The following is a 25,424-nucleotide window of genomic DNA, read 5'->3' as shown; positions in this document are numbered from 1 at the left end:
ATTGAACTGCACACTTCCTGACCTTTTAGGTTATTCCCTTTGTGGAGACAGATTATGGCTGCCAAATAGCTTGACTGACATCTTTCAACATTTAAATTCTGTATAACTCTTTCCCTGAACAGATTCTGTAAGAAAAAAAAAATTTTTTTTTTTTTTTTGAGACGGAGTCTCGCTCTGTCGCCCAGGCTGGAGTGCAGTGGCCGGATCTCGGCTCAATGCAAGCTCCACCTCCCGGGTTCACGCCATTCTCCTGCCTCAGCCTCCGAGCAGCTGGGACTATAGGCGCCCACCACCACGCCCGGCTAGTGTTTTGTATTTTTTAGTAGAGACGGGGTTTCACCGTGTTAGCCAGGATGGTCTCGATCTCCTGACCTCGTGAGCCACCCGTCTCGGCCTCCCAAAGTGCTGGGATTACAGGCTTGAGCCACCGTGCCCGGCCAATTTTTTTTTTTTAAGACAGAGAGTCATTCTTGTCACCCAGGCTAGATGACAAGATCTTGGCTCAAGGCAACCTCTGCCTCTTAGGTTCAAGCAATTCTCATGCCTCAACCTCCCAAGTAGCTGGGACCACAGGTGTGTGCCACCACACCCGGCTAATTTTTTGTATTTTTAGTAGAGATGGGGTTTCGCCATCTTGGCCTAAAGGGATCCGCCTGCCTTGGCCTCCCAAAGTTCTGGAATTACAGGCGTGAGCCACCATGCCCAGCCATATTGAGCAATTTTCTCACTAGAGTTTGGCTTCTGTGTGGCCCTCTAGTGATTTTATTTTTCTTTGTAAGTTGGCATCTGGTTTATAAGTGCCACCCTTATGTTGGTTAATACAAGTCAGTGGGCCTGACCAAGCGGAATCCACTGCCTCCCCCAACAAGAATGAGTGCGTGTATAAACAAGACTGAGGACTACTGCAAGAGGCCTCCTGACAGTCAGTCAGTTCCTGAAGACACCACTCATAACTCTCAGTCATGAAAAGTTAGCCCATATTTACTTTGGCACGGTCCCCAAATTACACCATAAGGTGCCTTCACCTGTAACACAAATGTATGAAATCTTACTCTGCCTTTATAATGTGAGTAATGACATCTTAAAATAACAGACTATAGGCTAGGTGCAGTGGCTCACGCCTGTAATCCCTGCACTTTGGGAGGCCAAGGCAGGCGGATCACGAGGTCAGGAGATCGAGACCATCCTGGCCAACATGGTGAAACCCCGTCTCTACCAAAAATACAAAAAAATTAGCCGGGTGCGGTGGTGGGCGCCTGTAGTCCCAGCTATTTGGGAGGCTGAGGCAGGAGAATGGCGTGAACCCGGGAGGCGGAGCTTGCAGTGAGCAGAGATCGCGCCACTGCACTCCAGCCCAGGCGACAGAGTGAGACTCTGCCTCAAGATAAATAAATAAATAAATAAATAAATAAATAAATAAAGTAACAGACTATAGCCAGACCTGCTGGCACACGCCTGTAATCCCAGCTACTCAGGAGGCTGAGGCACAAGAATCGCTTGAACCCAGGAGCCAGAGGTCGTGGTGAGCTGAGGTAGAGCCACTGCACTCCAGTCTGAGTGACAGAGCAAGACTCTTGTCTTAAAAACAAAACAAAACAAAAAAACCACAGTAACATGCATTTGCAACTCTTGTCAACACAGAACTAGGCATCTGTCATCCTTGATGGGCACTACAGACACTGGAGCCACAGTCATGGCAAGCCCAACATTAAAATCAGCAGGATCCATGAAAAGGAATGCTGAATCCAGATTCAGAAGGCACAATTCCAATCCAGCCTTATCACAACCAAATCACAAATTATCCCATCGGCTTCCTCATTTGTAAAACATGAGTAATGGACGACCTAGCTACCACTTTTTAGTACCATCTCAGTATTTTCACAGTGTTAGAAAACATCGGCATGGTTGTGTATGCCTGTAGTCCCAGCTAATCAAGAGGCTAGGGTAGGAAGATCGCCTGAGCCTGGGGAGGTCGAGGCTGCAGTGAGCTGTGTGTGATTGCACCACTGTACTCCAGCCTGGGCACAGTGAGACCCTGTCTCAAAAATAATAATTAAAAGAAGAAGAAAGAGAAAACAAATGGATTTGATCGAAGCTTCCTCCATCTGCCTGTGTAGAAAACAGGGCAGATCCAGGTTCCAATACCCATGCTAACTCCTCTATGCTACAGCTATGAGACCCTGAACAAAGCTCTCTCTCAGGGTACAAGTTTCCTTCACATACAAATTAGAAGTTGAATTATATTTCTAAATATATTGAAAACACTTAGAAGACATTTCAAATGTGAAATAAAATACTTCAAGTAAAGTAAGAAGTTAAAAAAACAGACAGGTTTAATTAGTTGGGGGTGGTGCCATGCGCCTGTAATGCCAGCTACTCGGGAGGCTGAGGCAGGAGAATCCCTTGAATCTGGGAGATGGAGGTTGTAGTGAGCCGAGATCGCACCACTGTACTCCAGCCTGGGCAACAGAGTGAGACTCCGTCTCAAAACAAACAAACAAATAAACAAACAAAAAACAACAGACAGGGTACAGGCAATTGTTATTCTTCATAACAACCCTACTAAGACTTGACAGCTGGCCGGGCGCGGTGGCTCAAGCCTGTAATCCCAGCACTTTGGGAGGCCGAGACGGGCGGATCATGAGGTCAGGAGATCGAGACCATCCTGGCTAATACGGTGAAACCCCGTCTCTACTAAAAAATACAAAAAAAAACTAGCCGGGCGACGAGGCGGGCGCCTGTAGTCCCAGCTACTCGGGAGGCTGAGACAGGAGAATGGCGTAAACCCGGGAGGCGGAGCTTGCAGTGAGCTGAGAGCCGGCCACTGCACTCCAGCCTGGGCGGCAGAGCAAGACTCCGTCTCAAAAAAAAAAAAGACTTGACAGCTAAGCCCTTCAAGAGGCAAGTTCAAACCAAGACTATGAAAGAAAATTAATTAATTGTGCCTCTCGGTGGAATGCCAGTGAATAATGAATTTGGGTGAGTAGAGTAGATTTGCAAGTGAAGAAAGAGTTTTTGGTGTACAAGACACAATCTGAAGAACAGCCAATCTCTACAAAGATTGCCAACAAACTACCACCTAGTTTTCAAGGCACAATCGTTTAACTTATCCCCTCATTACTTTGTGAAGTAAGGCAAGCAATTTTATTTCCATCTGACTTATGAGGAACTGGGGGTCAGAAGTTATCTGACTTGCCAAGAGTCACACTGTCAGTCCTTGAATGGCAGAGCCTCAGTTTCACAATTCCTAGTACAGCAATGATCACAGACTTATTCATATATTGATTTACCTGGCACTGTCTGTCCTCTGAGACCCTCCGGCTCTTGCCCTCCGTGAAGCAGATACCCTCCTTCTTGTTCTCATTGGCCCTACACTGTGGTTTGAAGATGAAGGTCTCAGGAATTCCAGCATGCCATGAAGTCTCTGCAGTCCACTGATGAAGTTGGTCATTGAATGCAATGAAGATGCTCCGATGGTGTGATTAGCATCAGATCCCTGCCTATGTTGTTCTGAAGTTCTTGGATTGATGTCCTCCACATTGTCTTCTCCCAAGACCTCCACTTCTGTCAGGTCAATAGACAGTTGTGGAGCAGGCTGGAGTAGGGGTGGTGTCACTTGGCTGCCAATCACTTCAGGAGCTGGCTGGAGGATGAGTGGTCCCCCTTGGCTGCTGACCACATCAGCAGGAACAGGCTGGAGAAGGGCTGGTCCCCCTTGGCTGCTGGCCACGTCAGCAGAAGCTGGCTGTTCTTCAGCATGATTTAACTGTACCTGAAGATCATATTCCATTGCTTCATGAGCCATCACTAGGGAAACAATTATTTGCAAAAAGTATTAATAAAATAGATAAAACATGCTATGTAGGTGACAGAATCATATTTAATCTTTCTGATTTTATGCTTAATATCATTCTTAGCAAGACTGAGAAGCTTCAAGAGAATATTTTAACTATTTAAATTTTAAGTCAGAAGTGTTTGGTAATGGACTTTCTTCTCTATAACAAGCATTTATAACCAGTTTTCCAGTTTGTCCTTAGAAAACATGAAGTCCTGTCATCACAGTAGTATCTTCCAAAACAGAAAGATCTATAAAGGATAAACAGAGAAAGGACATTTTTTACACTTGCAAAATTAACTGAGTTACTAACTCAAAATGGAAATTTACCTGATTTTTCCAAAAAGGCTAAGCAAACTTTATCCTATCCCTTTCATTTTTGTTTTCCATCTCTAATTCCATCATGTTCGCCTATTCAACAAATATTAAGCACCTATGTTCATGTTTCCTATCTTTAATTCCATTACATCATTTTGAAAACTACCACCTAGCTTTTAAATTAAAAAAAAATTTTTTGCGGCCGGGCGCGGTGGCTCAAGCCTGTAATCCCAACACTTTGGGAGGCCGAGACGGGTGGATCATGAGGTCAGGAGATTGAGACCATCCTGGTCTACACGGTGAAACCCCGTCTCTACTAAAAAATACAAAAAACTAGCCGGGCAATGAGGCGGGCGCCTGTAGTCCCAGCTACTCGGGAGGCTGAGGCAGGAGAATGGCGTAAACCCGGGAGGCGGAGCTTGCAGTGAGCCGAGATTGCGCCACTGCACTCCAGCCTGGGCGACAGAGCTAGACTCCGTCTCAAAAAAAAAAAAAAAAAAAAAAAAAAATTTTTTTGTTGTCATATAGATGAAGGCTTCCTATGTTGCCCAAACTGGTCTTGAACGCCTGGCCTCACCTCCTCATGCACCAGGACAACAGGACTGAGCCACTGTGCCTCTCTACCACCTAGTTTTTAAAGTATATCAGTATAACTTATCCTCTCAATTACTTTGTGAAGTAAGGCACGTGCTTTTATTTTCATCTGACTTACGAGGAAATGTGAGTTCAACTAGTATTTACTAAGCACCTGTTATGCAGACACCTTAGAGGCAAAAACAAGACCCCATGTATCAGAGTTAACATTCCAGCAAGTAAGATGTCAATAAACGAATACATGAGAAAATTATAGATTATGATGTTTGGGGTTGAGGAGACAAGGAGGACCAACTAAGACACAACTCTGAGGGAAGTAGTCTTTTAAAGAGTGAAAACTGGGCTGAGGCGTGAAGGATTAAAAGAAACTGGCTCTGCAAAGAGCCAAGGAAGTTTCAGAAGGAAATCAGTGCATAATAGGTCCCTGATGAGCATGGGTTTGACTGATGAACAGGACACCATCATTAAAAGGCCCATGGGCCTTGGTAAGGAGTTTCTTCTGTGTTAGAGACAGGGTTTCACCGTATTAGCAGGATGGTCTCGATCCCCTGACCTGGTGATCCGCCTGCCTCAGCATCCCAAAGTGCTGGGACTATAGGTGTGAGCCACTGCGCCCAGCCAACAGTCAAGTTTCTTAAAATCACCAGAGCAGGCCTGGCGCGGCCTCCACAGGATGGAGAGTGGTGCAGTAGTGAAAATAAATGGGAAAGAAAGTCTGCAAACTGAACGATGTGAGATACTTTAAGTTTTAAACATTTTTTGTATAGATAGTGTTTCCCACGTTGCCCAGTCTGGTCTTGAACTCCTCAGCTCAAGCAACCCTCCTGCCTCAGCTTCCCAAAGTGCTGGGATTACAGGAGTGAGCCACTGCAGCTGGCTAACTAAAAGCTTTTAATATGTTTCTAGGGTACAACAACAGTCTCCCAAGAATTGTGTGTCACAACATAAGTAAGACCCAAGCTACTTGTGTAGATGTACTTAAGAAACATTAAGCAACTCAGCCTTCAGGAAGACAAAGGGTAGAAACAGACTAAAAAGAGCAGAATCTAAGGGGCCGCCACACTGTCTACTCCCATATGGTTATTTAAATTAAATAAAAATCAAGTTCGGCCAGGAGCTGGGGCCCACACCTATTAATCCCAGCACTTTGGGAGACTGAGGCAGGTAGCTTGGGACCAGGAGTTGGAGACCAGCCTGGGCAACATGGCAAAATCGCGTCTCTACAAAAAATACAATTAGCCAGGCGTGATGGTATGCACCTGTGGTCCCAGCTACTCGGGAGGCTGAGGCAGAAGAACCCCTTGAACCTGGAGGGTGGAGGTTACAGTGAGCCGAGATTACACCACTGCACTCCAGCCCGGGAGACAGAGTAAGACTCCGTCTCAAAAAAAAAAAAAAGAAAGAAAGAAAGTTCCTTTGTCGCGCAGGACACATTTCAAGTGCTAGAGACCCACTATTAGGGCGGGTGGCTCCCATTCTGGACAGCAGAAATACAGAACATTTTCCTTGTCGCACGAAGTTCTATAGAACGGTGTGGTTCTGGAGCCGAAGCTTCTTAACCACTGTAGGCCAGTTGGAGGTGCCCAGAGCAAGAGACCATGGGCTGTGCACCCCAAACCTTGAGCATGTCACACAAATGCTTCTTTTTATGTGTGCTGTGTCGGGGTCCAAAACGTTAACCTCAGACTTGTCATCTTTATTCTTCAGGTTTCAATCAATGCCCACAACAGGCAGGATGAAAGCCCCTCAATTAAAGGTTGAGAGGAGGTGGGCAGGGGAAGTCGGGCCAACCTCGGTTCAAATCTTTGCTCTGGCCAGCACGGAGGGTCACGCCTGTGATCCCCGGATATTGGGATGCCCAGGCGGATGGATCGCTTACGCTCCGGTGTTCAAGACCAGCTTGGGCAACACAGTGAAATTCCCATTTCTATCGAAAAAGAAAAATAGAACAGGTCAGGTGCGGTGGCTCACACCTGTAATCCCAGCACTTTGGGAGGCCGAGGGCGGACCACTTGAGGTCGGAGTCCCAGACTGGCCTGGCCAATATGGTGAAACCTCGTCTCCACTAAAAATACAAAAATTAACCAGGTGTGGTGGCACATTCCTGTAATCCCAGCTACTTCGGAGGCTGAGGCAGGAGAATCGCTTGAACCCGGGAGGCAGAGGTTACAGTGAGCCGAGACCGGGCCATTGCACTCCAGCATGGGCGACAGAATAAGAATCCGTCTTAAAAAAAAAAAAAAAAAGAAAGAAAAAGAAAACAATGAGCTGTGCGTGGTGGTGAGCACCTGTGGTCCCATCTATTGTGGGAAGCAGAGGCGGGAGGATCCCTGGGGCATGGGAGTTCGAGACTGCAGTGAGCTCTTCCAGCCTGGGCGCAACAGGGAGACTTCCCTTCGTTTCTTAGGTTTTTTTTTTTTTTTAGATGGAGTTTCACTCTTGTTGCCCAGGCTGGAGTGCAATGGTGTGATCTCGGCTCACCGCAAACTCTGCCTCTGGGTTCAAGCGATTCACCTGCCTCAGCCTCCCGAGTAACTGGGATTACAGGCACCCGCCACCAAGCCTGGCTAATTTTGTATTTTCAGTAGAGACGGGGTTTCTCCATGTTGGTCAGGCTGGTCTCGAACTCCCGACTTCAGGTGATCTGCCTGCCTCGGCCAAAGTGCTGGGATTACAGACTTGAGCCACTGCGCCCGGCTTGACTGGACTTAGTTTATTTAACATGAAAAAGGAAGGGAGGGAGGGAGGGAGGGAGGGGGAGGGGGGAGGGCGCGGGGAGAGGGAGAGAGAGCAGGGAGGGGGGGAGCAGGGAGGGGGGGAGGAGGGAGGGGGAGGAGGGAGGGGGCAGGAGAAGGGGCAGAGAGGGGGCAGAGAGGGGGGAGGGGGAGAGGGGGAGGGAGAGGGAGAGGGACAGAGACAGAGAGAGAAAGAAATATTAAATCCTTGTTCTTTTACTACATGGGGAAACCTCGACTCAACTTGTTCGCCTGTAAAATAGGGATAATACAAGTCTTTACGACACAGTTTCCATGATGAAATTAAAAATGCAGTTCTTCCGTCAACTTTAAAGTGATGAAGTAACGGAGCGCAGAGCGGACGCAGGCATCGCCGCTGAGGAGCCCGAGGCTAGGCTCTCGGGGGAAGGGCCGGGCGACCTCCCACCCTGGCCAGGGCACGCCCCGCAACAGCGAACTCGGCTCCTTCCGACATCGCCCCGAGCTCCCGCATGCCCAGCCCCCAACGCCCAGCAACCCAGATAAGCGCTAGGGTTCGGGCTCCTCAGACCCGACCATTGGCGCCGCCCAGAGGGCCCGAATCCTCTCAGGCTGCCGGGTTCCAAGCCCGCGTGCAGCCCACCTCGTGGGGTGTCTCCTGGACCCCAATCCAGGAATCAGGCGTGGGGAAGTTTATCCCGGAGTTAGAGGCCCAAGGCCTGGGGAGAAGCAAGACCCCTCCTCACCTGAAACCAGCAGGCCGCGGCCTGGCTCGCGAGCCCACCGAAGACTCTCTAGTTACCACAGCAGAACTCCGAATGCACCTACGCCAACGGCCACTTCCGGAGCCGCTGAAGCTCCCGCCAGAGCCGCCGGCAGGTATGCTCCTATTGGACAGAAGCCCTAGGCTGTGGCCAATACTCACTCTTCTTCTTCAATGGGTCCCCGCTAGCTGAACCAGCGGCGCTCTCATTGGCTAGTTGTTCATAAACTGACGAGGCGGGACCGCTCTCGAGGAAGCCTCCTACAATTGGCAGCAATCTACGTCCGTCACCTTGTGCCCGCCCCGGAAAAATAAAAGGGTTTTTTTTTTTTTTTTTTTTTTTTCCAGCGCGTTTTATTTGAACTTTCTGGCGGGAGAAAGTTATATGATTTCTCGACCCATTTTGGAATGGAGATGAAAATATTAAAACTGTGACTCCGGCCGGGCGCGGTGGCTCAAGCCTGTAATCCCAGCACTTTGGGAGGCCGAGACGGGCGGATCACGAGGTCAGGAGATCGAGACCATCCTGGCTAACACGGTGAAACCCCGTCTCTACTAAAAATACAAAAAACTAGCCGGGCGAGGTGGCGGGCGCCTGTAGTCCCAGCTACTTGGGAGGCTGAGGCAGGAGAATGGCGTAAACCCGGGAGGCGGAGCTTGCAGTGAGCTGAGATCCGGCCACTGCACTCCAGCCCCGGCGACAGAGTGAGACTCTGCCTCAAAAAAAAAAAAAAAAACTGTGACTCCTGCTGCTTGTCCCTAACGCTTTAGTGAAGGAGTTATCTGTATCCAAAGGATAGTAGTTAATCGAATAATTTCTAAATATTTCAATATTTTGAATTTCGGACCCTGTAAAGAGGCGTAGGACAGTCCAGTTCATATGTATCCTCTCATGGGGTTGAAGAGCTCACGCAAAAGACTTTGCCTACACAGTCTCTTCAATCTCAAACAGCTGTAATGGATCTGAGCTACTAAACAGTCTCAAATCACTTGGCAGGGCCGCCGCTCGCCACCAGCGCCAACAGCAACGGGCCCCCGGAATTCTCCAGCTACGAGGAGCGCGAGCCCACATCCGTCTCGGCTCCGGGCCGGCCGCCGACAGGAAAGCCACAAAGAAAACTGATAAACCCAGACAAGATGATAAAGACGATCTAGATGTAACAGAACCCATTAATGAAGATCTTTTGGATCAGCTTGTGAAATACGGAGTGAATCCTGGTCCTATTGTGGGAACAACCAGGAAGCTATGTGAGAAAAAGCTTTTGAAAGCGAGGGAGCAAGGAACAGAATCAAGATCTTCTCCTCTGCCAACAATTTCTTCTTCAGCAGAAAATGCAAGGCAGAATGGAAGTAATGATTCTGACACATATAGTGACAATGAAGAAGACCCTAAAATAGAGCTCAAGCTCGAGAAGAGAGAACGGCTGAAGGGCAAAGACTCCAGTAACCCTCAAACAAAGAAGAGTTGAGCATAACAAGAGCTATTCTCAAGCTGGAATAACTGGGACTGAATGAACAAGTGGATCTCCAAAAGGCAGACCTCTGCAGGCATTATTAACTAGGGAATCTACAAAAGAGTCAAGAAGAATTTCAAAGAAAAGGGTGCACGCTTCAGAATATTTTCGTATAGATGGTGCAGTAATTTCAGCGAGTACTCCCATAGATGAAACTATAATGGCTTCAGACAATGAATCCTTAGTTGTCAATAGGGTGAATGGAAATTTCAAGCATGCATCTCCTATTCTGCCAGTCACTGAATTCTCAGACATACCCAGAAGAACACCAAATAAACCATTGACAAGGGCTGAAGTGAGAGAAAAAACACAGGAAGAGTAGAAAGGGACATTCCTAAGGAAACGTTCCCCTGTGAAGCAGCTACACCAACAAGAATTAGTGCTAGTTGCCGCAGACCAATCAAAGGAGCTCCAGGCCGGCCATTAGAACTCAGTGATTTGAGGATGGAGGAGTCATTTTCATCTAAATATGTTCGTAACTATGTTCCCTTGACAGATGTCAAGTGAGAAAATACAAAAAAAAGGGATGCTCCATTCCTGTATGGATAAAAATTCTGCTGTTTGTTGTTGTGGCAGTTTTTTTAGTGTTTGGTCTATCAAGCTATGGAAACCAACCACGTAAATCCCTTCTCTAATTTTCTTCCTGATGGCTCTAGAAAACCCAACTGAGTGGTATCTCTTTGGCACATTCAACTTGGTCTTGTGTTTTTAATAACTGTGTTGAAGAACATTTGTGTATGCTTGTTGACTCCAAGAACTAAAAATAATGTGATTTTGCCTCAATAAACATAGTATTCCATTGGAAAGCAAACAAAATATATATAAATGGACTTCATTAAAATGTTTTTGAACTTTGGACTAGTAGATCACTTTGTGCCATATCAATAATCTTTTTTAGCTCTGGAACTTTTTTTTTTTAGATAGGGTGTCACTCTTGTCACCCAGGCTGGAGTGCAATGGCAATCTCAGCTCACTGCAACCTCTGCCTCCCAGGATCAGGTGATTCTCCTGCCTCAGCCTCCCGAGTAGCTGGGACTACAGGCTTGTGCCACCATGACCAGCAAATTTTTGTATTTTTAGTAGAGATAGGGTTTCACTATATTGGCCAGGCTGGTCTTGAACTCCTGACCTCAGGTGATCCACCTGCCTCAGCCCCCCTAAGTGCTGGAATTACAGGCATGAGCCACCACACCCGGCCATAATGTTCATTATCTTGATAGGGTTCGGATTACTCATATGTATGCATTTGGCAAAACTCATCTAAATGCTATCTTTAAGATTTGTGCATTTCACACAAATTTTTCACAGCAAAAACTTACCTTTCCACCCCCCCCCCAAAAAAAAGCCCATACAGAGGTAAACTTCAGCTAATGGCATAAATGCGGAAGTGTTTAGGAATGAAGTGCATACAAAATTAGGATGGATTAATGGATAGAAAGAGGCACAAGTAGATAAACGGGTATGTGATAAAACAAATATAATAAATAGTTGTAGAGTTTAGGTGATAGGTGTATGGTTATTCACAGTACCATTGCACTGACTTTTCTGTGTATCTGGAAATTTTCATACATAAGTGTTGGGAAAAATCAGGTACAGAGCCTTGGAAGGCATCCTGTGTAAGTAAAAGGCCCTGAAAATTCAGCTTTCTCAGTTTTACAGTAAATTCACCTATAATAATTGTGGGTCTGCCAGAGTATGAATAATTCATCTACCAAGGAGAATTTTCACTGTAACTTCTACAGTAAATAGAACAAATGATTTTAAAGATGAAAACATGGCTGGGCATGGAGGCTCATGCCTGTAATCCCAGCACTTTGGGAGCAGACTAAGTGGGAGGATCCCTTGAGGTCAGGAGTTCCAGACCAGCCTGGGCAACACAGCAGACTCTGCCTCAAAAAAAAAAAAAAAAAAAAAAAAAAAAAAAAAAAAAAAAAAACAGAGAAAAAAGGAAGGAAAGAAAATAGTAATACCCAGAAGTTCAAGACTAATCTAGTCAACACAGTGAAACCCTGTCTCATAATAATAATAATAAAAATCAGCCATAATTTTATTCATCACAGATGATTACTAGAATACAAGATCCAAATGTATTTTTATTGCTGCCTTCTCAGTGATTGAAACAATGGCTAGCACATTTGCTGTTGAATGATTTAGAATGAGTTCTGAAAAAAATGTAACTTTAGAGGCAGGGGTTAGTGTATCCTAGGCAAAGCACACACCATGAACAAAAGTATAAGAAATCTAGAATGAGACCAGGCATGGTGGCTCATGTCTATAATCCCAGCACTTTGGGAGGCCGAGGCAGGCAGATAACTTGAGGTCAGGAGCTCGAGACCAGCCTGACCAACACGGTGAAACCCCGTCTCTACTAAAAATACAAAATTAGCCGGGTATGGTGATGCACACCTGTAATCCCAGACACTTGGGAGGCTGAGGCAGGAGAATCACTTAAACCTGGGAAGCAGAGGTTGCAGTGAGCCAAGATCACACTATTGCATTCCAGTCTGGGCAACAAGAGTGAAACTATGTCTCAAAAAAAAAAAAAAAGAAATCTAGAATGAAAGCACCACAAACATAGGTTTGAGTCTGGCAGGGATTAAAATCTGGCAGCTCCTATATGGACATTTTTTGTTTGTCCTATCAGCATTAAAATAATTTTTTTTTTTTTTGAGACGGGGTCTCACTCTGTCACTCAGGCTGGAGTGCAGTGGTGCAATCATGCCTCACTGCAACCTCCACCTCCCAGGTTTAAACGATTCTCATGCCTCAGCCTCCTGAGTAACTGGGATTACAGGCATGTGGCCACCACACCCAGCTAATTTTTGTATTTTTAGTAGAAACAGGGCTTCACCGTGTTGGCAAGGCTGGTCTTGAAGTCCTGACCTCAGGTGATCCTCCTGCTTTGGCCTCCCAAAGTGCTGGGATTTCAGGCGTGAGCCATCGTGCCCAGCCTAAAATAAGGTTTAATGAGATACTAACCTTTAAAAATAAGGACATCACAGAAAAATCAAACTTTCTAGCTCTTTTGACAAAATGGAAAACTCTGGAAATGTTGGAATCCCATTCTATGTGTCAAAGTTTAGACTGGAGTTGAGCAGATGCTGTTCTTGCTCATCTGTTCACTAAAGCCCCCTCTAGGCACAAAGCATTCATTTAGGTTCCTTCCTAGGCCCTAAAGGTATTAGAGTTTGCAATCTCTGGTAGGAGAACTCTGGGATATGATTGGAAAGTCAGGTTGGAAAGTATGGTATGGGTGATATCCATAAGGCTATGGATATCTGAATAGGAAGTTTGTACTTGATTCCTTGGGCAAGAGGAAGAATTGAACAGTGTTTGCCCAGTTACTTCTGTTGTGTAACAAACCACCCCAAAACTTAGTGTTAAGACAACAGTAATTTATTTAGCTCCTGATTGTGTGAATGGGCAATTTGGACTGGGCTCTGCTTGAGTGGTTCTTCTGGTCTTGATTGTCCTCATTCATGTGTTAGCTGCCATGTTGGTTGGTCTAGTATGACTTCAGCTAGGAAAGCATGTTTCTGCTTCATGTGGTCTTTCATTCTCCAGCATGCTCACTCAACATGTTCATGGCTGGGTAACATTGCAACAGACATTTAAAAGGCCTCTTGAAACCTAGGCTTGGAACTGGTACACAGTCACTTCTTCCACATTCTATTGATCAAATCAAGTGCCAGTGCCAGCCCAGATTCAAATGGTGGGGAAAGAGACTTCATTTGTGGATGGGAGGAGCTGCAAATTACATTGCCAAGAGGTATGGACACCCAGAAAGATACATTTGACAAACCATCTATCAAAATTACTGTCAGAGATATGTTTTTGGAAATATCATTTGGAGTGGGATGTGTCCTGTATGACTGGAATTATTTTCTATTTGTAACAGAGAAATGCTCCCACTCCTTGCACCCACAAATAACTCAATACCAAAGGATATGAGAGAGAGAGATGTCCAATTTGTGCCTCTGCCAGCTTCTTGTCCAGGGAATCCTTGGTTTAGATTTCGATACACTACTTAGTAAAGATAGAGAGTTTCTTTAAGATTTCTGTGGATGAATGAACAGAAAATTAGACCAGAGCAGGGAGCTGAGAGCCAAGTTAGAAACACAAAGACATTTCTACATTGCACAGTTGCTTAGAAACTGCATTCCCCCTGGTCTGGCTGGCGCCTAAACCACCATCAGCACTCATGCCTTTGTGATATAAAGTTATCTTACTTGATCAACTTTTAAAACACAAACACCTCATAGGAAGGGGTAAACTCACATCTTAGTGTGAATTAGTCTCTGGTGTTAGATTCCTTAATACTAGGAGGACTCTAGGTTGTAAGGGAGCTTGGTAGAAGAAGAAAGAAGACAGAGGAGAGAGTGAAGTGGAAGACGGCATTGTATAAATCACTGTTGGCTTATCATCCACCTAAAGACCAATTTTTCAGGAAGCATCATGAAGTCTGCACTTCTGCTCTGTGGTGATAAAGAGAAAGTTTCAGACAGAAACTATGCTGTGACTTTGATTTTTCATTCTGAAACATAGGGATGTGGATGAAGGGAGAGGAGAGATGACAGATGAGACCCTCTCGGGTAGTGTGAGAGGTTTTCCCGACAGACTATCTGTGAGAAGGCCTTGAAGAATAGTCCTCACGCTAGAGACTTCTGTAAGTAGAGAGAACATTCTTGGAAGCTGCCTCAAAAGTCTGGACTCATGGCTCCTTCTTTCCTTCCTTCCGTCCTCTCTCCCTCCCTCCCTCCCTTCCTTCCTTTTTCCGAGTCTTCCTCTGTTGCCTGGGCTGGAGTGCAGTGGCATGATCTCAGCTCACTGCAACCTCTGCCTCTGGGGTTCAAGCAATTCTTCTGCCTCAGCTTCCCGAGTAACTGGGATTACAGGTGTGTGTCATTACGCCCAGTTAATTTTTGTATTTTTAGTAGAGATGGGATTTCACTATGTTGGCCAGGCTGGTGTTGAAATCCTGACTTCAAGTGATCTGCCCGCCTCGGTCTCCCAAAGGGCTGAGATTACAGGCATGAGCCACAGCACCCGGCCCCTTCTCTTTTTTGTATGGGCTTTGTGGAAAGTCTGCGAGATTTAGGTCTAGGATAGGAGAGAGAGATGTTTCCAGGGACGGAGACAGTGTAAGGAAGCTATGGAGAAGCAGCTGATGATGTAGTGAGATAAAAGTCTGCGTCAAGGAGATAATCCCAAGGATGCTGAAAAAAGGAAGGCAGGCAGACAAGGAGGGATGAAAAGAGGAGAAAGATAGGCAAAAATAAAGCAAGACAGAAGAAAAAGAGAGATAGAAAGACAAAAAGACAACAAGATAATGCCTGCTGTGGTGGTGCCTGTTGTCCCAGCTACTTTAGAGACTGAGGTAGGAGGATCACTTGAGCCCAGGAGTTCAAGGCTGTAGAGTGCCATGATCCTGCCTGTGAATAGCCACCATACTCTGGCCTGGGCAACGTAATGAGACCTCTTGTCTAAAAAAAAAAAAAGAAAAAGAAAAAAGATAAATAGACAGATACAGACAAAAAGAAAGGAAGGAAATAGGCAGGAGGAAAGTAATCTGCCCTTCCAAACCACTTTGGATAAAACAGTGCCCTTTGGAAGCCCTTACACTATTGACATTTGGGCCAGATAGTTCTTTGCTGTGGTGGGCTGTCCTATGCATTGTAGGATGTTGAATAGCATTCTTTTTTTTGAGACGGAGTCTCGCCCTGTTGCCCAGGCTGGAGTGCCATGGCGCGATCTCAGCTCTCTGAAACCTCTGCCTCCCAGGTTCAAGTGATTCTCCCGCCTCAGTCTCCCGAGTAGCTAGGACTACAGGAATGTGCCAACATACCTGGCTAATTTTTGTATTTTTAGTAGAGACGAGGTTTCATCATGCTGGCCAGGGTGGTCTCGAACTCCTGACCTCAGGTGATCCACCCACCTTGGCCTCCTAAAGTGTTGGGATTACAGGCGTGAGCCACCGTGCCCGGCCAACATTTTTTTTTGAGATGGAGTCTTGCTCTGTAGCCCAGACTGGAGTGCAGTGGTACAGTGGCGTGATCTCGGCTCACTGCAACCTCCACCTCCTAGGTTCAAGAGATTCTCGTGGCTCAGCCTCCTGAGTAGCTGGGATTACAGGCATGTACCACCATGGCCGGCTAATTTTAGTAAGATGAGGTTTCACCATGTTGGCCAGGCTGGTCTCAAACTCCTGACCTCATATGATCCGCCCATCTCAACCTCCCAAAGTGCTGGGATTACAGGCGTGATCAACTGCGCTTAACCATCATCCTTGGCCTTTATTCACTAGATGACAGTAGCGCACCCCATCCTAACACTCTGGCCTTATAACAAACAAAAATGCTTTCAGACATTGCTAAATGTTCCCCGGATAAAATCACCCCTCATGGTAAACTACTGCCTTGGAGCTGGTGAAAAGGAAATCTTTCACAAATGTGAAATAAGCATGGGGCTCACGCTCTTTACACCAGAAAGAACCCTACCATCCACAGAGGGCCGCACAGAGGGATCATGGGCCCGGCACTCATCAATGATCTCCCGCAGCTCTGAAGGGCAGTCTTCACCCAGCGGCTCCTGCTGCCGCTTCACAGCCACCAGCTCGTAGATCTTCTCAGAATTACAGCCTGGAAATGATAGCATGAGAGCCTCAAAAAACTACTCCGGTACTCGTACATCTCTCTGGATGCTGATGGCTGGCATCAGAACTAGGGACTCTGAGTATGGAAACAACAAGAGCTTCCAACGATTCCACTGACCAGCCCAGGCGGTTCCAACATGAAACAACAAATTGCCAGGGGCAGCACTGGTGGGGAGTTTCTGGTCTATTGGCAGGGGACACAAGCCCAGCACTGGCTGAGCCAGCCTTCACCTTCAAACGGGATCCTTCCAGTGATGATTTCCCAGAGGACGATTCCAAAGCTAAAAGAAAACCAAGAAACTGAACAACCATAACTAGTCTCCCCTTTCCCCTGTCCCTCTAGCCACTGCCAGAAAACTCAGTGAATTTTTTTATTACTACCCAATTTAATTCAACAGAGTTGAGTTTAGGTAGTCCTTGGAGGAGTTTGATTTGGGTTTTCCTATCATGCACATCTGAGTTAGAATCTGTACCAGAACATGAATGTACCTGTATATTTCAGACTTTACGTCATATCGATGATATATATTTTCCAGTTTCTGAGGTGAGATATATGCTGTAGATTTGACTCTGTCTGTCTTTTCTCTCTTAGTTTTCAAACTGATGGAAGTCTGTGTTTGCCTCAACTCAAATCCTGCAAGCTAGACAGAGAGGCAACTTAGAGACAGAAAGAAACAAGCAAGATCTTGGGTAGATGAGTAAAGGGCAGGGATTGTTGCTACACACAATTGCCAGGGAATTGTCTTTTACTTTAGGGATTTATTTCCTGTAGTGACTTCTGTCTGTGTGGCTACTCTATTGGTTAACATTATGGGTTCAACTTAACATAGTGCAGTGACCAAGAAAAACACAAAGAGATTTCTTCTCTATAATATGGGGTGATGACAGGGGGGATTACTTGAGATAATGGTTATAAAGCACCGGTAAGACCTGCTAAGTTGTAGTTGTTGCTAGTATGACTATGTTAAAATATAGGGGTTTCTCAGTTAAGGACTGAACTCCACTCAGTGAGAGTGGAGAGGTATCATAGAGCCACTGCCTGGCTCACCTTTTCCCAGAGAAGCAGATGGAAAAATGGCATAGGGGCATTCCGTCTATACTATCTGACCCTATGGGGGGTCAGCCTGATCCTTCGGCTTTGGTGTGATGAGTATGAGTCATCCCCCCACCCCTGCGTGGTCACGTGGTGTTCTTAAACCACAGCACAATCAGTGAGAGCGTATGTTCTTGTCCCATGCACACCTGCCATTGACACCATTGGTGTACAGAAGGCTGCTAGCCCCTAACTCAGCCAGGTACCATGTGGGCAATGTGAGAAAAGGGATAAGGCACTTAGATGGCTCATCCACCTTCATTCATTCATTCATTCACTTGCTCACACATTTCCTGAGCACCGACATTCTCTGACATCTAGCGCCATATGGGATACCAGGGGTGAAAGGCGGAATAGCGCATCTCATAGTCAGGCTGGGTGAAGAGCGTGAGAGAAGTGGACACAGTGTTTTGGGAGTACTTCTGTGACCACTGCAGAGGGGGAAAGACATTTGAAACACAAAAAAGGCCTGTCTGCTGTTAACTGAGGGCTGTCTCTGACACTCATAAGACTGGAAGAAAGAAAACCAGCCATGGATGACAAAGAAAAACGCTAAAATTCTTTTAGCATTTGGGAATTATGGACACCGAGTTCACAAAATCTTTTCCTCTTCTGTATGAAAATCTGACTTTCAGTGAACTTCTTAGCTATGTTCCCCTAGAAATCTGATAAAGGTAGACTGTCACCTATGGCCCTTAGTAATGTTGCTGATGATAAAAGTAAAAATGACTGCTGATTGTTAGATAGCTTCTGGGCAGGATCAAGGGGGTAAGTGGACTACACAGTAAACAGCTGATGGGAATGCTTTGTAGCAATTTTTCTTTTTTACTTTTTGAGACAGGGTCTCATTTTGTTGTCCAGTCTAGGGTGCAGTGGCGTAAACATAGCTCACTGCAGCCTTGACCTCCTGGGCTCTAGCCATCCTCCTCCTGCCTCACTCTCCTGAGTAGCTGGAATTACAGGTGTGCACCGCCATGACTGGCTGATTTTTAAATTTTTTGAAGACGGGGAGGTCTCACTGTGTAGCCCAGGCTGGTCTTGAACTCCTGGGCTCAACTGATCCTCCTGCCTTCCCTTCCAAAGTGTGGGGATTACAGGCATAAGCCACCATGCCCGGCCATGTAGCAGCTCTTTTCTTTTTTCTTTTTTTTTTTTTTTGGAGATGGAGTTTTGCTCTTGTTGCCCGGACTGGAGTGCAACAGCACAATCTAGGCTCACTGCAAACCTTGCTTCCTGGGTTCAAGCAATTCTCCTGCCTCAGCCTCCTTAGGAGCTGGGATTACAGGCATCTGCCACCACGGCTGCTAATTTTTTGTATTTTTAGTAGAGATGGGGTTTCACTATGTTGGCCAGGCTGGTCTTGAACTCCTGACCTCAGGCGATCCACCTGTCTTAGCCTCCCAAAGTGTTGGGATTACAGGCGTGAGCCACCACGCCCAGATGTGGCAGCTCTTAAAACAGCAACTGACATGTCCCTTGCAGAAACACTGGAAGGCATGCCTGCAGAGTTGTTATCAGAGATGCTGACTCCTGCAGGTCATGGGCTGCTAAGCCTGGATGACCCACACCCACCTAATGGGAGCCACTTTCTCCAGCACCTATGGCTCTGACAAAGAGAGTATCTCCTGGATGACTGTGAGGACTCACCCTGGAGGGAAAGGTTTGGCGCTGCCGACACTGTGTTTTCTGCAGGACATCCTTTTAAGTAACTGAATGACAAGTATGGCCTAGACCTATCCTGTGAGTCTGAGTCCTTAGACCTAAGAAGATCCCCCGTTGTGTGTTATAGGGACACAGAAGTGGTGTCCAGACATCTAAGGGGAAATGACTTTTAGCCCATCCCTGCTAAATGGGCAGTGAGGGAAGGCAGTCATCAGAACAGGAGGCATAGATGGAGTCTGTTGTGTGGTGGGCACACAGAAAGTTGAACTTAGTTCTGAAACTAAAAAACTAAAATTGAACTCAGTTCTAAAAATAAGGCAAGGCTGGACATGATGGCTCATGCCTGTAATCCCAGCACTTTGGGAGGCTGAGGTGGGCGGATCACTTCAGGCCAGGAGTTCAAAACCAACCTGGCCAACACGGTAAAACCCTATCTCTATTAAAAATGCAAAAATTAGTCGGGAGTGGTGGTGTTTGACTATAATCCCAGCTACCTGGGAGGCTGAGGCAGGAGAATCGCTTGGACCTGGGAAGCAGAGGTTACAGTGGGGCGATCTCACTCACTGCACTCCAGCCCGGGTGACAGAAAGAGACTCGTCTCTAAATAAATTAATTAATAAATAAACTAAGGCAAAAATCAAGCCTTTCTGAGACATTCGTGCCCCTCTCCTAGCACCATTCATGCAGGTTTGACCCAAAGCACCCCCTGGAGGGCACACTCACCTTCACTTGATAGCCTTGAGTTACCAGGAAGTTTGAGCTTCTGATTTTTCCGTGGAGTTCAGGTTCTTCTGAATGGTGTAGCCTGACACAGCCAAAGGCAGGGAGCATTAGTGACCTTTGCCCAAACTTTCTTGGGGGGACTGACAATCATGACTGGGCTAATGAGGCTGGACAGTACCATGGGTGCCTGTCCACAGAGAGATGCGAAAAACTGGGATGCAGAGGCAAAGTTTGAGAATCGCAAGCCGCAAGTATGGAGCAGAGATGAGATTCATAGCACAAGGGGGCATGACAGCCCTTCTGAAGTGCATGTAATCTGGCATCAGGGGTGTCTTTAGGTAGAAAAGGACAAAGGTGCCTCTGTGTTGCTTTGCCTGGGAAGTGCTGGGCAGATCCGAGTGTGCAGAGGCATGGCTGGGTCGCTGGACCTTGCTGGGATCCTTCAGGTCAAAACAGAATGTGGAGCTGGGGTCCTGCTGACTTCCAAACAAGGGTTTTGGTTTCACAAAGCCCCTGCGTCCCAGGTTGGGTTGTGGTCATGGTGTCTGCCTGAGCTTAGATTCTCCCAGAAGCAGATCATGAGCCATGGTTTACGTACGAGGGATTATATCAAGAAGGTGCTCCCTTGGCCAGGCACAGTGGCTCATGCCTGTAATCCCACACTTTGGGAGACCAAGGTGGATGGATCACTTGAGGTCAGGAGTTTGAGACCAGCCTGGCCAACATGGTGAAACCCCGTCTCTGCTATTAATAAAACTACAAAAAATTAGCTGGGCATGGCGGCATGCGCCTGTAATCCCAGCTACTCGGGAGGCTGAGGCAGGAGAATTGCTTGCACCCAGGAGCTGGAGGTTGCAGTGAGCCGAGATCATGCCACTGCACTCCAGCCTTGGCGACAAAGTGAGACTCTGTCTCAAAAAAAAAAACTCCCAAAGTCCCCCAAACAAACGAAAAGAAGGTGCTCCCAGGAGAAACGGTTGAGGGAGTGGAGGAAGCAGGATGGGAGAAGAAATCATACAAGAGGTTGATTTCAGGTGAAATCCCAGGCTCAGGTGGTCTCATGGAGACCTGTGGGCACAATTATAACTCAGAGCATGTCCCACAGGAGGCAAAGGAACTGGACTTTTGCATTCACACCAGTCAGTGGTTATGGACTGTGTTGGGGAGGGCAGGGGCAGATGGATATAAAACTCGTGAGCACTTTCAGCTGTCTGTAAGGGTGAAAGAGCTCCAGTGCCCACAGGCAATCCTCTGAAGATTACAGCTGTTAACTTTTAGTAGCAAAGCGAGCTGAGAGGGGGTGGGTATATAGAGCTAGTAAAAAGGATCAGAGGTCATTTGGAGGGGATATTAAGAGTGTCCCCTACAACAGCCAAAAATATTTCTCCTTAAACTCACTAGTTTAGGGAGTTGAGAAGAAACAAACTTGATAATTTCAAATTAATAGCTAAGACAGTGTTTCCAAAAGTATGGGATAAGGTGATATGCAAGATTTTATAAAGGGAAAATTACTCTCCTTTCAATTTGCTCCAGTCTTTTGATTACATCAAGGAGAAAGTTGGGGTTTGGTGTTTTTTTTTTTTTTTTTTTTTTTGAGACAGAGTCTTACTCTGTTGCTGGACTGGAGTGCAGTAGCGTGATCTCGGCTCACTGCAACCTCTGCCTCCCAGGTTCAAGTGATTCTCCTGCCTCAGCCTCCTGAGTAGTTGGGACTACAGGCACCTGCTACCATGCCTAGCTAATTTTTGTATTCTTAGGAGAGACAAGGTTTCACCATGTTGGGCAGGATGGTCTTGATCTCCTGACCTCGTGATCTACCCACCTCAGCCTCCCAAAGTGCTAGGATTACAGGCGTGAGCTACTACGCCCGGCCTTCATGTTGGGTATCCTTAACACTTGTCTAACTCTGCCAGTATCTCCGTTGTACAAAGAGAATGTGGGTTGGACCACAGAACTTCTGGCAGGCAGCCTCATCCAGCCAGAATTTAATTACATTGTTTTGGTTTCATTTGTGGTTACCTACTTTTGGCAAGTGACATGGTTTTCAATTTATGGCAGTAATAGAAAGTGTCCTTTTTAAAAACTTTATTTCAATTTTTTTTTTTTTTTTTTGAGATGGAGTCTTGCTTTGTCACCCAGGCTGGAGTGCAGTGGTATATCAGTTCACTGAAACCTCAGCCTCCTGGGTTCAAGTGATTCTTGTGCTTCGAGCCTCCTGAGTAGCTGGGGATTACAGGCCTGCGGCACCATGCTGGGCTAATTTCTGTATTTTTAGTAGAAACAGGGGTTCGTCATGTTGGCCAGGCTGGTCTTGAACTCCTGACCTTAAGTGATCCACCCGCCTCGGCCTCTCAAAGTGCTGGGATTACAGGCATGAGCCACCGCGCCTGGCCTTTATTCAGATTTTTAAAAAGTGAGTCAATGTAATGAAAAATGTTAAGTAAATAACACTGGTAGTAATATAGTTAAAACCCTGCAGGTGGTTTGTGAGGGACTAACCTTTGGGGACCCTTGGGATTAAGAATCCATAGATTCTGCAGGTGAGAATAGGTAGACTTGCTGAATAAAACACAAGATACTCCATTAAATTTGAGTTTCTGATAAGCAATTAACATACATATTCATGTACTAATATATATATATATATCTATGCCCATAAATTGTTTATGACATACTTGTACTAAAAAGAAATGTGACCGGGGGTGGCGGCTCATGCCTGTAATCCCAGCACTTTGGGAGGCCGATGCAGGCAGATCACAAGGTCATGAGATCGAGACCATCCTGGCTAACACAGTGAAAACCCGTCTCTACTAAAAATACAAAAAAATTAGCCAGGTGTGGTGGCTATTTTGTAGCCTGTAGTCCCAGCTACTCAGGAGGCTGAGGCAGGAGAATGGAATGAACCTGGGAGGCGGAGCTTGGAGTAAGCCAAGATTGCACCACTGCACTCCAGCCTGGGCAACAAAGCGAGACTCTGTCTCAAAAAAAAAAAAAAAGAAAAGAAAAAAAAAGAAATGTGTATCCAAAATTTGGGACTGGGTGCAGTGACTCATGCCTGTAATCCCAGCACTTTGGAAAGCTGAGGCAGGATGATTGCTTGAGCCCAGTAGTTCAAGATCAGCTTAGGCATCATGGCAAAATCTTGTCTCTACAAAAAATATTAAAAAAAAAATTGGCTGAGGGGTGTGCGCCTATAGTCCCAGTTACTCAGGAGGCTAAGGTGGGAGAATGCCTGAGCTCGGGAGAGGTTGAGTGAGCTATGATCACATCACTGCACTCCAGCCTGGGCAAGAGAGTGAGACCCTGTCTCAAAACATAAAATAAAATAAAATAAAATTTGATATTTTTGATATTTAGTATAAGTATATACCATGCAATATTTAGGATGCACTTATACTAAAAAATGATTCATTGCTTTCCTAACATTCAAATTTAACTGGATATGTTTACTTTTATGCTAAATCTGTCCACTCCAAAATTAGGGCTTATCTAACTCTATAAGTGCAGTGTGTACATCAAAGTCAACCGTCAGTTCTGGGAGCTGGTGTTCCCTGGGTTAAGCCTCCTTCCTCCCTCCTATCTGTAATCAAAATAAATAGTAAAACAGCGTATGGGACAGAGACTGTCTGGAGCTTCCGGCCTGCTCTCTCACCATCTCTGAGAGTATCAGAAGTGTGGACAGACCCGTCCAACCCTTATTGGCACCTTTTCACCCCGTCGTACCAGTATAGGCCTTGGGCTGCCCCCAGGACTAGGACGATGCGCTTGCTGAGTGGGAGGTCTTCTTCCCTATCCAACAGCTCCCTCACGGTCCCGAGTTCACAGTACTCCATGACGATGGAGAATTGAGGTGGAGTCACTGGTGGAAAGAAGCCAGGCACTATGAGGACCTGCCCTACTCAAAGCTTCCCCTGTCCTTAGCCCACCTCTCCCAGCCTCAGTACAGATATAGACTTGGCTCTGCTGTGAGTCCCATTTCTCCCCCAATTCAGCCCACAGTTTTGCTCCCCAGCCTCCTTGAACAGACCAAATATGCCCAGAATTCCCATCCTCTTCTCCATAATACTTGGCTTGTCGTAATTCTACCTTAAAAAAAAAAAAATTGGCTGGGTGTGGTGGCTCATACCTGTAATCCCAGCACTTTGGGAGACCGAGGTCAGGAGTTTGAGATCAGCCTGCCCTACATGGTGAAACTCTGTCTCTACTAAAAATACAAAAAGTAGCTGGGTGTGGTGGCAGGTGCCTGTAATCCCAGTTACTTGGGAGGCTGAGGCAGGAGAATCACTTGAAACTGCGAGGCAGAGGTTGCAGTGAACAGAGATCGTACCACTGCACTCCAGCCTGGGCAACAGAGCAAGACTCCATCTCAAAAAAAAAAAAAAAAAATGTTCTGCCAGGCGTGGTGACTCACGCCTGTAATCCCGGCTCTTTGGGAGGCTGAAGCGGGTGGATCACTTGAGGCCAGGAGTTTGAGACCAGACTGGCCAACGTGATGAAACCTTGTCTCTACGAAAAATGTAAAAATTAGCCAGGTGTGGTGGCACATGCCTGTAGTCACAGCTACTAGGGAGGCTGAAGCAGAAGAATTGCTTGAACCTAGGAGGTGGAGGTTGCAGTGAGCAGATCGCACCACTGCACTCCAGCCTGAGAGACAGAGTGAGACTCTGTCTCAAAAAAAAAAAAAAAAAATTCTTTTTCTTTTTTTACTTCCATCTCCTTTTCTTGGTATAATTCTAAATTTTCTTGAGCAGTTATTTGGGGAAGGTCTTCCTCACTCAGCTGGAAGCCCAAGAAGGCAGGAAATATGTCTGTCTTGTTCACACGGTGCTCACAAGGAGCTTTGTACATCTGTGTGGGAGGAATGAGTGGGGTGCACATGGCAGGGGCAGGTGAGGACTCAGGCAAGAAGTCGACATCCCTGTTCATGGGCCTGAGTTGCAAAACTGACGTATGACTGGGCCAGGCACCTCAGCGGTCCCCAAGGAGAATAAACATTGCTGAACATTTGCCTTTATGTTTTATTTTTTAATTTTTTTAAGACAGTGTCTAGCTCTGTCACCCAGGCTGGAGTGCAGTGGCATGATACCGGCTCAGTGCAACCTCTGCCTCCCAGGTTCATGCAATTCTCCTGCCTCAGCCTCCCAAGTAGCTGGGATTACAGGCACCCACCACCACACCCAGCTAATTTTTGTATTTTTAGTAGAGACAGGGTTTCCGCATGTTGGCCAGGCTGCTCTCGAACAACTGACCTCAGATGATCCACCTGCTTCGGCCTCCCAAAGTGCTGGGATTACAGATGTGAGCCACCACACCCGACCTACGTTTGCTTTTAGATTGGGATTCCACACTCTGAAATCAAGTTGGCCTGAGGCTGTGGAGCAACTTCCAAAGGGGATAAGACAGGAGTTGCTCTGTCCTCTCTCTAGTCAAGAGCAGCATAACATGACCAGCAGGAGGGGTCATTCCATGAGAGAAAATGTAGTCACATTGAGAAAAAAAAAAAAGAGCCTGTCACATGAGGCTCTTGGTAAAGGGGTAAGTTACTTTTTTTTTTTT

General features: G+C 46.4%; 2 protein-coding genes and 1 pseudogene across 11 annotated transcripts in view; 1 reads left to right on the top strand and 2 right to left on the bottom strand.

The window, feature by feature from the left end:
• Positions 1-8,409, bottom strand: part of RFWD3 (ring finger and WD repeat domain 3) — a 45,699-nt gene extending 37,290 nt beyond the window's left edge. For 2 of the 3 annotated variants that reach the window (XM_010382957.2, XM_030925249.1), the window contains exons 1-2: positions 8,208-8,409; positions 3,291-3,807 (exon numbers count right to left, since the gene is read on the bottom strand). In XM_010382957.2, coding sequence (XP_010381259.2) covers positions 3,291-3,805 — 515 coding nt within the window. In that variant the 5' untranslated portion in view covers positions 3,806-3,807; positions 8,208-8,409. Of the gene's footprint in view, positions 1-3,290; positions 3,808-6,538; positions 6,675-8,207 lie in introns of all 3 variants that reach the window. The other variant, XM_030925248.1, reaches the window with a different exon arrangement.
• Positions 7,974-10,504, top strand: LOC104677858 (annotated as a pseudogene).
• A 2,608-nt stretch (positions 10,505-13,112) lies between these two features.
• The window catches only part of MLKL (mixed lineage kinase domain like pseudokinase), a 30,978-nt gene continuing 18,666 nt past the window's right edge, over positions 13,113-25,424 (bottom strand). For 7 of the 8 annotated variants that reach the window (XM_030925330.1, XM_010382959.2, XM_030925326.1 and 4 more), the window contains 6 exons: positions 23,592-23,727; positions 19,869-19,950; positions 16,880-17,031; positions 16,622-16,671; positions 16,236-16,376; positions 13,113-13,796 (listed from right to left, as the gene is read on the bottom strand). In XM_030925330.1, coding sequence (XP_030781190.1) covers positions 13,762-13,796; positions 16,236-16,376; positions 16,622-16,671; positions 16,880-17,031; positions 19,869-19,950; positions 23,592-23,727 — 596 coding nt within the window. In that variant the 3' untranslated portion in view covers positions 13,113-13,761. Of the gene's footprint in view, positions 13,797-16,235; positions 16,377-16,621; positions 16,672-16,879; positions 17,032-19,868; positions 19,951-23,591; positions 23,728-25,424 lie in introns of those variants that run through there. The other variant, XM_030925328.1, reaches the window with a different exon arrangement.

Source organism: Rhinopithecus roxellana, chromosome 20 (genome assembly GCF_007565055.1).
Source record: "Rhinopithecus roxellana isolate Shanxi Qingling chromosome 20, ASM756505v1, whole genome shotgun sequence".
NCBI lineage: Eukaryota > Metazoa > Chordata > Mammalia > Primates > Cercopithecidae > Rhinopithecus > Rhinopithecus roxellana.
Note: the sequence above shows the minus strand (reverse complement) of the source record. Positions and strands in the feature narration are given on the sequence as shown.